The sequence below is a fragment of the Bos indicus genome, chromosome X (genome assembly GCF_029378745.1).
Source record: "Bos indicus isolate NIAB-ARS_2022 breed Sahiwal x Tharparkar chromosome X, NIAB-ARS_B.indTharparkar_mat_pri_1.0, whole genome shotgun sequence".
NCBI classification, from domain to species: Eukaryota; Metazoa; Chordata; class Mammalia; order Artiodactyla; family Bovidae; genus Bos; species Bos indicus.
In genome coordinates, this window is record NC_091789.1 from 33,132,715 (window position 1) to 33,143,668 (window position 10,954).

A 10,954-nucleotide genomic window follows, 5' to 3' on the forward strand; every position below is an offset into this window, starting at 1 on the left:
GCCCAGTGTGGGGGAGGGGGTCTGGGGACAGAGATGTGATCCCCAGCTTGTCTCTTGTCTGAAAGTACAGAAAAGTATGTTTCAGGTTGCCTGCAAAGGCTCCCATCTGCTGCCATGCGCCTTGTTTCAGGGGGCCAGGCCCTAGATGAGTTGACAAACATGCCCCTGGCTCCACCCCTACCCTACCAAATACCAAGGCTCTGGGTATCCCTCTTGCACCCACACTTGGGTCAGCAGCTCTCTGGGCTCCCCAAAGACACAGTGCGCACTCCCAACATACACCCCCATCCTGCTGAGTGCTCCCAAGACTGCCTCCTCAGGGGCCAGGTCTTCATTCTGCATGATCAGGCTGAGGACCAGCACCAGGAGGCTGGCCTTGGGCAGGCTCTGCCCACTGCTCAGCATCTCATCACAGGTGAGGCCCAGGGTGGGGACCATGATGTAGGTGTGCTCCCCGGGGTCCAACTCCTTCACCTCCATGCCAATGACCACCTGTAGGCACTCTGAAGCTTGACTGAAGACCACCAGGAAGTGCTCCTGGTTATCCTTGAGGACCTTCTTCAGCATTTCCGCTTGGGAGGTCAGCTGTTTGGCCAGATACTTGAGGAGAAAGAACTTCATCAGGTTAGCCACCATCTCATTCAGAGCTTCCTGGGGCAAGGCCTCTGCAAGGGCGGAGCAGGAGACTGTGGGGGAGGAGGCTGAGGGGGATGCAGCCTCCCCCGCCTCAGCCCCAAAGAGCTGTGCCTCCACAGGGCCCTGGGCCTTGCCTGGGTCCTGAAGGTCTTCCTCGAGCTTGCTCAGCTCAATCATCTCGACCATGAGCATGATGCCTGTGATCAAACCACAGAGTGAGGCATGGCGGCAAATGGGGACAGATGAGGACCACAGGCCTGGATGGTGGATAGAGGGGCTGTGAATGGCCTCACCTGAGAACTGCACCCTGGGCAGCCACAGGCCACTTGCAGGTCTCCTCTTGAAAGGTGCTCTCAGACCTCACAGGGGCATGCCTCTGGAATGGCCAGTCCCCTGGCTATCTGAAGGAGGAAGTGAGGTGGCTCCCTAGGGTGTGGTCAGCACAGCCCGAGATTTCTGGGACTGACAAGGTAAGGGGATTAGGCCCTTGTGGGGCCCCCTCTGTTCTGGGATGGGGAGCCCTTGGTGTACACTCAGGGCACCCTCCTCACCTTGACTCCTGGCACTGCCTGGACCTCCTCTGCTCTCCGAACTCAGGACCTGGGCCTCAGATGTCTGCCTTCGCCTCCTGGTTCCTGCAGCTCCTGTGAGAGAAATGGAGGGGGCACCTCGGTGGTATCCTGTGGCACAGCCCTGAGCATTCTCTGACGGTACGAGGGGTGGACTCTGTGAGGTCCCTTCAGTTGTGTGGTGGGAGGTCCCCTCAGGGCTCCCTTGTAGTGCTCACCTTTCCCCCAGCACAACCTGGTCCCTCCCCTCTGGGGGCCTTCAGGAAAACTCAGAACAAGACCTGAGACTGAACAGAAAGCGCTGAGGGGCCCCACATGTGGCAGCACCTGCCCAGGGTCTCCTGCAGCTTCTAGGCTGGGGAGATGTTCGGTCCTCAGCTCCTACTCATGTCCTGCCTGGCCTCCCAGCACTGACCACAGGGGCGGGGGTCTGCTCAGTCCTCCATTGGGGTTGGAGAGTCCAGCTTCTGCTGACCTGAAGCCTGCGCCCTCTGCTTGAAAAACCTGACCTCCCGAGGTCCCTAAGCCAGAGGTCAAGAAACTGCTCACCCCACTCTGGGCCGTCCAAGACCCTCTTGCAAGGGCCAAGATCCCTCCCTGTTGGGGTCTAAGCACCTCAGTCCTTCTTTGCATGGAGCCTAGACTCCAGACAAGACCTGGAAGTGTACTGTCTGCCATTTGCAGGTTCCGTTGCTATCAGCAGGTCCCCAGTCTCTCTGACAGGGATGTCAGGCAATGCGGCACGAGGACGTCCTGCCCGGGGACTACCAGGGTTGCCTCTGGTCTGAGATCTGGCTACCCTCAGCCCTCCCTCAGGGTCCTCACCTTGACTTCTGGTAGGACCTGGGCTCTGTCCTCTCCCCACCGTAGTCCCTGCTCCTCACACCAGGTCCCCAGTCTCACAGAACTGGATGTCAGGAAATCAGGACAGACCTAGTGTGCTCTTCTCACCCTGAGGGCTCCCAGGGCTGATGGAAGGGACAGGGATCTGTGGGGTTCCATCAGCCTTACCTTGGGATCCCTAGAATCTCCACTTGAGGTCCCTTCATTCTTCCCTCAGGGACCTCACCTTATCTCCAGGTACGACTTCAGATTCTTTCCTCTCCCCTCCCCTACTAATGCCCCAACCCTCATACCAGGACCCCAGTCTTTCTGAGATTCGGATGTCAGTAAGTCTGCTCTCTATACTAGGACACCAGTCTGAAATCCGGATTTAAGAAGTCAGACCCCTGTACCAGGTTCCCCAGTCTCTCTGAGACCCAGATGTCAGGAAATGCAGCATGTGCTCATCTGCCCTATATCCTCCCAGAGCCCACTGTGCTCTTGGGTCCAGGGTCCCCTAAATCCTCCCTCAGAGTCCTCACCTTGACTCTCAAAAGAACTAAGATCTTTCCCTCTGCCCATCTGAGGCCCTGCCCCTTCTGCTGCTGCTTCTGCTAAGTCACTTCAGTCGTGTCCGACTCTGTGCGACCCCATAGATGGCAGCCCACCAGGCTCCCCCGTCCCTGGGATTCTCCAGGCAAGAACACTGGAGTGGGTTGCCATTTCCTTCTCCAATGCATGAAAGTGAAAAGTGAAAGTGAAGTCGCTCAGTCGTGTCCAACTCTTAGCGACCCCATGGACTGCAGCTTACCAAGCTAATGTCTCTGAGACACAGATGCGGAAGTCAGAACAGGCTGCCAAGTGCTCATCCTACCACCAGGGCGGCCCAGGGCTGACAGCAGGGTCAGGGGTCTGTGGGGTTCTTTATATCCTCCCTCAGGGACCTCATCTTGATCTCTGGCAGATCTGGGGATGCCCCTTGTGTTGACCAGAGGTGGGACCCTCACATCAAGGCTCAGGGAGCACAGAGGGTGGATGAGCACATGCTGCATTTCCTGACATCTGGGTCTCAGACAAACTGAGGATCTGAGAAAGGGGGTGTAGCCTCAGGTGAGCCGAAGGAAGAAGCCCAACTCCTTCAGGGTTTCAATTTGAGGACCCTGAGGGGCGACTGAGGGGACCCTGGACCCCAATCAGAGGAGACCTCAGAGAAGCCTGTAGCTGCTGTCGGTCCTTGGCCGCCCTGGGATATGATGAGCCCAAAGTGCGTGGTCGCACTTCCTGACATCCGGGTCTCTGACTGGAGACCTCGCATATGGGGCGGGGCCTCAGGGGGGCCGATTCCCAGGTCCTGGAAGGTTGAAGACCCTGAGGACCCTGAGGAGGGACTAGAGGACCCTGGACCCCTAATCAGAGGAGACCTCAGAGAAGCCCGTCTCTGTTGTCAGTCCAGGGCAACCGTGCGGGCAGGATGAGCGCAACAGGCATGCGCTGACCTCCTGACATCCGGGTCCTCAAGAGACTGGGGTCCTGGTATAAGGGGCGGGGCTTCAGTTGCGGAGAGGTGAGAATCCAGGTCCTGCACGGAGGCAAGGTGAGGTACCTGCAGGAGGACTGGGGGGACCCTGAGTGAGGACCGACAGAACCCCACAGATCCCCACCCCTGTAGTTGGCCCTGGGAGACTTTGCGGTGAGAGCACACTCGGCCTGTCTGACTTCCTAACATGCGGGTTTCAGAGCAACTGGAGGCCTTGTGAAAGTGGCGAGGTCTCAAAATGGCGGACGGGACAGCCCTGGGTGCTGCCTGGAGTCCAGGCTCCATGCAAGGAAGGACTGAGGCGGTTAGACCCCAACAGGGAGGGATCTTGACCCTTACAAGAGGGTCTTGGAGGGCCCAGAGTGGGGTGAGCAGGGTGAGCAGTTTCTTGACCTCTGGCTTAGGGACCTCGGGAGGTGAGGTTTTACAGGCGGAGGCTTCAGGTTGGCAGAGGCTGGACTGAGCAGACCCCCTCCCCTGTGGTCAGTGCTGGGAGGCCAGGCAGGACATGAGGAGGAGCTGAACCGAGCATCTCCCTAGCCTAGGACCCGTGCGAGGCCCTGGGCAGGTGCGGCCACATGTGGGGCCCCTCAGCACTTTCTGTTCGGGCTTGTGTCTTGTTCTGTGTTTCCTTCTACTCCTCCAAAGGGGACGGGACGGTCCAGGCCATACCAGGAGAAAGGTGAGCAATACAAGGGACCCACCACACAACTGGGTGTACTCACAGAGTCCACCCCCTCCTACCAGCACAGAAGGCCCAGGGCTGTGCCACAGTACAGCCCTTAGCTGTCACCTCCATTTCTCTCACAGGAGCTCCAGGAACCAGGAGGCGAAACCAGAGGTCTGAAGCCTGTGTTCTGAGTTCAGAGAGCAGAGGAGGTCCAGGAATCAAGGTGAGCGGGTGCCCTGAAGTGAACCAGAGGCTCCCTATCCCAGAACAGAGGGGGGCCCCAGAAGGCCCCAATTCCTCCCAGTTTATTGGCCCTGGAAATCTCGGGCTGTGCTGACCGCACCCTGGGGAGCCACCTCACTTCCTCTTTCGGGTATCCAGGGGACTGGCCTCCCAGGAGGAGCACTCCTGTGAGGTCTGAGGGCACCCCTCAAGGGGAGACCTGTAAGTGGCCTGTGTCATACCATCCAGGATGTGTTTCTTAGCCGAGGCCGCTCACACCTCCTGTCTCCCCGAGGCCCTTGGTCCCCATCTGTACCTCTGCCTCATTTCCATATCTTGTTCAACCTCAGGCATTGTGCTCGTGGTCAAGATGAGTGCACTCAGCAAACCCGAGGAAGACCTTCAAGACCCAGGCGAGGCCCAGGGCCCTGTAGAGGCGCAGCCCTTGGGGGCTGAGGTGGGGGAGGCTGCATCCCACTTGGCCTCCTACCACCCAGCATCCTCCTCCACTCCTGTGGAGGCCTTGCCCCAAGAAATTCTGGATGAGATGAAGGCTAACCTTATGAAGTTCCTGCTCCTCAAGTATCGAGCCAAGAAGCTGACCTCCCCAGCAGAAATGCTGAATAAGGTCTTCAGGGATAACCAGGAGTACTTCCCGGTGGTCTTCAGTCAAGCCTTAGAGTGCCTGCAGGTGGTCTTTGGTGTGGAGGTGAAGGAGGTGGATCCCACAGAGCACCTCTACGTCATGGTCCCGACACTGGGCCTCACCTGCGATGAGATGCTGAGCGATGGGCAGGGCCTGCCCAAGGCCGGCCTCCTGGTGCTGGTCCTCAGCGTGATCATGTGGAGTGGAGACCCGGCCCCTGCGGAGGTGGTCTGGGGAGCACTCAGCAGGATGGGGATGTATGTTGGGAGGGAGCACTGCATCTTTGGGGAGCCCAGGGAGCTGCTGACCCAAGTGTGGGTGCGGGAGGGGTACCTAGAGTACCGGCAGGTGCCTGACAGTGATCCTGCTCGCTATGAGTTCCTGTGGGGTCCCCGGGCCTATGCGGAGACCAGCAAACAGCAAGTCATGGCATTTGTGCTCAGGGTCAGACAAAGGGCTTTGAGGGCCTTCCCACTCCTGTCTGAAGAGGCTGCAAGGGAGGAGGAATAGGGGGCCTGAGCCAGAGCAGCAGCCAGGTTGATCCTTCCCTCTGTGATTGAAGAGGGAGTAGTCAGCCTTCAGTCAGAAGTGAGGGCCAGTTGGGAGAACCAGTGTGTGTAGCGTCTTTGGTTGCTGTTCTCTATGATGACATGGGGATTCATTTCTGTTTTCTTTAGAAATTTTTCAAAGTTTGGTTTCAGAGAAGGCTAAAGAAACTTCAGTATCTTAGCTTGGTGAATGATACTGAACCCAGTGTAGTTTTGGTTACCCAGTTCAAAAACAAGAGTTTTGCTGTTTTGTAAAAGAGATTGGGAAGTCTTCCATTTTGTTTTGTGGTCCTGAACAGAATACAATGGAACAGGAATTAGAACTGTTTTGAAATGTGAACTTATGTAGCAATAGTATTGAACTGAGAAGAATTAGATAATAAAAGTAATTATAGTGAATTCATGCTTATGTCCTTCTTGTATGTCATTCACAATAACTAAATTATCTTAGTTTATTGAATTTTCCTTGGTTATTAAAGAAAGTAGCAGACAATCTGCGACCCCTGCTCACTGGCTCATTTATTCCAAAGATGTGTACAGATTCTCTGCTCCGTGAAAGGCCATGTTAGCGGTGGACACACTAGGAGAAGCAGGACACCCCTGCACTTACAGCGATGGTCTAGGAGCTGCAGTCACATGAGCTTTGTCTTGGGGATGAGGGGAATCTCTGAAACGGATCATTGCTGTGAGGTTTCCTTTTGCTTCTTGGATAAACCCCAGAGAGATCTCTTTCTAGGGCAGGAAGGAAAGGGGTCCTGGCTCTTGTCCCATAGCTGTTGACCACAGGGATGAAATAGGTGTTTTCTACCCACCATCTGCTAGGAATCCTAGAGAAATGTGAATCTTGCTCTTTTATGTATGGCCCAGTATTCCCTGTGCTGGCCCTCCTCTCTCTGCCCTGGGAAGCTGATTACCAAGTACATGGAAATAACAGTTTATTTGGTCATCTGGACTTTATTATTTTCACTTGTGAGCATGGTCTAGATTTCATTTGGATGAAATGAGTGAAGAGAAGCTGCAAAAGTGGACAGGACCTGCTGTGTGACTAGAATCTTGGGATCTTTGAGTGAGCTGTGCCCAGCTGGAGACACTGCTCTCCACCCCGAAACACACACAAACACTGACATTGAATAATATATTCTCCGGGAGGAAAACACAGAACAGCAATTCTGAGTGGTTTTCTTTCTTTCTTTTTTTTTTTTTTTCTTCTAATATTTAGTTTATTTTCTCACTGCCTTTATTAAGAGTGACAGAGGTAGAAACTTAAAAAAGGTACACAAATCCTTCCATTTCCAATTGAGCTGCCAATTCTCTGAGGTGTCTTGAAAACAAAACAATTTCCAGGGGAGAGAGGGACAGAGTATGAGATCCGAATAACACAACAAATAAGTAGTAGCCAGGAAAGATGCAACATCCGCCAGCGTCCCCAGGTTCAGGCAGGTTCAAAAGTGTGGAGGCAGCAGAGACACAGGTTAAGGCTGTGCCTGGCATCAAAAGGCAGGAGCGACTTCCGGGCCTAAGGAGGTGGTAAGGTCACTGCAGTGGGGGGTGTGAATGCGTGCAGGGGGCTGAGGGGCAGCTCTCCGTGCTGAGTGCCAGAGAACAACGGGAACAGGAGATGTCATTCTGGCCACGTATATGGCAGCTGCCAGATAGTCAGTGAACACTTGGAAAAGATGGAGAATTTCAAGACCCATGTGACCTGCTCAGACGCTCCTCCCCAAAACAAAGGAGATTTTTAACTGCTGCTCTTTGTTGAGCATCTGCTACGCAATATGGAACTGAAGAGATGTCAGGTGTTCAGTCACCTTTGTCTTCCTCTCTCCCTGCACACATGGGGGCACGACCCTGCCAGGCCTCCTCACTTAGGAAGGGTCATGTGATGACCCGGGGCCAGTGAATTTTGAGCAGAAGCATTTTTGTCACGACCATTTGTTTTGAAGGGACACAGGCGCCTGGGGGTTGATCCTCAAGTCAGGATAACACACAGACACACACGTCTCCGAGTGTGGTTCCTCTCCCAGAGACTAAAGTCCTGCACCTCTGACCCTTGACAGAGGCTGCCCCACAGGGAGCTGGCTGCAGGAATTCCACCCACCACACCCACACTCACACAGCCCGCCCCCGCCCCCCATGAGCTGCACTGTCAGCCCCCTTGGGGCTGTGCTCAGTCTCCATCAGGAGGGCAGCAGCCAGCTGCCAAAGTTCCCTGTTGGGGTTGGGAGTATCCTCCTCATGGGTCCCAGCCCCGAGGCCCCCCACACCTGCTGACCACAGCGCCCCCTCTCTCTCGTAACCTGGCCTTGGGATTTATCCTGCCTGACCCCCCCACTCAGCCCCACGCACTGAGAGTAGATTAGGCCCTGGTCCTGATGACCTCATGTGTGTAACTTTATTTGGAAATCCCACAGCAGCATCCCCTTACCATGGTGCTTCAGGTGGAGCCAGCAGGACTTGATGCAGCCCCTGGGCAAGCCTCCTCATGGTGGGTCAGTGGTAATCATTGCCATGGAAGTGCAGGGCACATCTCTAAGATCCTGAGGTATATCAGACCATTCCCTGTGGAATCCCTGTGGAATGTGTTACAGTAAACTCAGGATCTTTTGAATGTGACTGTGAGGTCCTGGCTTTTGATCCTGAGTGTGAGAGGCAGAGGGGTTTCTGGTCAGCCACCTGCAGATCCAGCTAGCACTTTGGTGTCCCCATTCAGGCTGTTCAAGCAGAGGACAAGCTCTAGCAGATGCCTGGGAGGACGCTCACCCAGGCGCCAGAGGCCCCAGACTCCAATGAGGATTCAGAAAGGAGCCAGGCAGGAGAGGAATCTGGGGTCCCAGGGGTGCAGGCTGCAAAGAGGGTCAGCAGCCCCAGAGACATGGAAGCAGCAAGCCCCTGGAGATCTCATGAGACCTGCCCGGGGCTGGCCGGGAGAGGGAGTGGGGAGCAAATGCCACTGCAGATGAGCTGCCACCCTGGCCTCCATGAGGACGTCTGTGCTCTGGGGCCAAGGCTGGGACCACAGCCCCAGGGGGCACTCCAGGATGTATATGTGGCAGCTCTCATTACAGGTACTCCTCATGCGCCTTATTGGATATGACTGCTAAGTGTGGTTGGATTCTTGCTCTGGGTACATAAGAACCTCAGGCCTTTGATTGCTAGGAGGCCCAAACTGCCCCCCGCCCCCACCGACTCACCTGGACGTCATTTCCAGGATCCAGCATCCTCTGCAGCATTCTCTTTGTGGACATACACCACCCTGTTCCCAAGCTGATCTTGCCTTGGGCATCACAGATTGGATAGGCACCTCCCCGGGGTTAAGGATTCTCAGTGAATGTTCTGTTCCTCTGAGAAGTCCCTGTGTTTCCTCATGGCTTCTCTGGAGGCTCAGTGTTAAAGAATCTGCCTGTAATGTGGGAGATGCAAGTTTGATCCCTGGATGGGAAGATACTCTAGAGGAGGAAAAGGCATCCCACTCCACTATTCTTGCCTGGGAAATGACAGAGGAGCCGGGGTAGGGGGCTGTACCACACTCCGTGGTGTCACAAAGAGTCAGACACGACTGATCGATGGAGCACCCACGTGTACGCACAGCTAAAGGTTTGCTCTGGACCCTTGTATCCTTGGCAAGACACTTACCCCTGCCTGGATCTTGATAGACTTCTGTGGCAAATAATACTGGCAGACGTCTTAAAGTGGTTTTTGAGCAAGTACAGGGTTCCAGGCCTACACCTGGCCTCGGTTGGTGGCAAAACATCTATGAGGTTGGATCAGGGCAGTGTTTGTGGGGCTTGAGAAAAAAGTGGATCCAGAGATGTTTCTGTGGTGGAAGAGGCCCAGTTAGTATATTATATGGGATTGGAGGTTAAAGGAAAGGAAACGGGATTCTCCAGGCAAGAACACTGGAGTGGGGTGCCATTTCCTTCTCCAATGCATGAAAGTGAAAAAGTGAAAGTGAAGTCGCTCAGTAATGTCCAACTCTTCGCAACCCCATGGACTGCAGCCTACCAGGCTCCTCCATCCATGGGATTTTCCAGGCAAGAGTACTGGAGTGGGGTGCCGTTGCCTTCTCTGAAGGGAGAGGGAAAACTGAAGCTAATTTAGCAAGGGTTGTTTCACTCTTACAGGTTCTGTGTGCTTGTGTTTGGTTTCCTTTCTATTTCCTTTTTTAACATACTCAGCATGTTTTGCCCAAATTTTCCTTGCCTTTTTTATTTTGAAAATAGACTTTATTTTCACCTTTTCCTTTATAACCCTTTTAACCTTTGTAACCCTTTAAGATTTGAAAAAAAATGTGAAAATAGCAGAAATCTCTATGTCCCTCACCCAGTCTCCCTTATTCCTAATATCCTGCAGTAATATGATACATTTATTACAATTAAGGAGGAAGTATTGATGCATTATTTGTTATCAACTAAAGCCCATGCTTTACTCAGACTTCTATAGGTTTTACCCATTCCCGGATCCTGGCAAGGAAACTACCCTAACATTTAGTTGTAATGTCTCCTTGGGTTCCTCTTAGCTTTAACATTTCTTTGCTTTGGATGATCTTGACAGTTTTGAGGAGTACTCGGTAGATGTTTTGCACCATGTCCCGTGACTGGTATTTGTCTGATATTTTACTCATGACTAGTCTGGGATGACAAGTTTGGGGGAGGAATTTTACAGATGTAAAATCCTATTCTCATCACTTGTATCAAGTGTATATATTATTAGCACAACTGATCACTGATGATGCTCTCATTGATCATGTGGCTGAGGTACTGCTTGTCAGGTGTATGTGATAAAATGATTGTTGTATGTCCCCTCTCCATCCTGTCCTCTTTGGAAGAAAGTCATGATGTGCAGTCCATGCTTCAGGGGTGGGGAGTTATGCTCCACTTTCTACAAGTGGGAGTGTCTGCATAAACTGGGGTTTTTCTGTGTGGAACACTTGTCTATCCTTGTTTGTGTAATTAAGAAATTATTTATGTTTCTCAGTATGGAATCATGGTATCTTTATTACACTTTGGTTTAAAATCCAATAGAACTTTATATATTTTTATTTTCAAATTGTTCTCGGATTGGCCATTGGGAGCTCTTCCTGTCAAATCCCTTTGTATATACCTTTGCCACATCCCTGGAAATGTTGCTTCCTCTTTTGAAAGTTTTTTGAGCACTTTTTTTTTCACACCGTACAAGATGCTTCAGGCTCATTTTCCATATTTCCTGTCCCAATTCTAGAATCATCAATTTTTCCATGGAGCCCTTGTTCCTTTTATTGCCGAATGGTATTGACAAAACTAGATGTGTGCACTGAGTGTGCTCATT

The 10,954-nt window shown here is 53.1% G+C and overlaps 1 protein-coding gene across 1 annotated transcript; it reads left to right on the plus strand.

Moving 5' to 3' along the window:
• Positions 1-4,152: 4,152 nt before the first annotated feature.
• On the plus strand, positions 4,153-6,123 carry LOC139181186 (melanoma-associated antigen 10-like). The gene is made up of 2 exons (XM_070784088.1): positions 4,153-4,457; positions 4,807-6,123. Exon 2 carries the CDS (start codon positions 4,827-4,829, stop codon positions 5,610-5,612), a length of 786 nt encoding a protein of 261 aa, XP_070640189.1. The 5' UTR covers positions 4,153-4,457; positions 4,807-4,826; the 3' UTR covers positions 5,613-6,123.
• Positions 6,124-10,954: the final 4,831 nt, after the last annotated feature.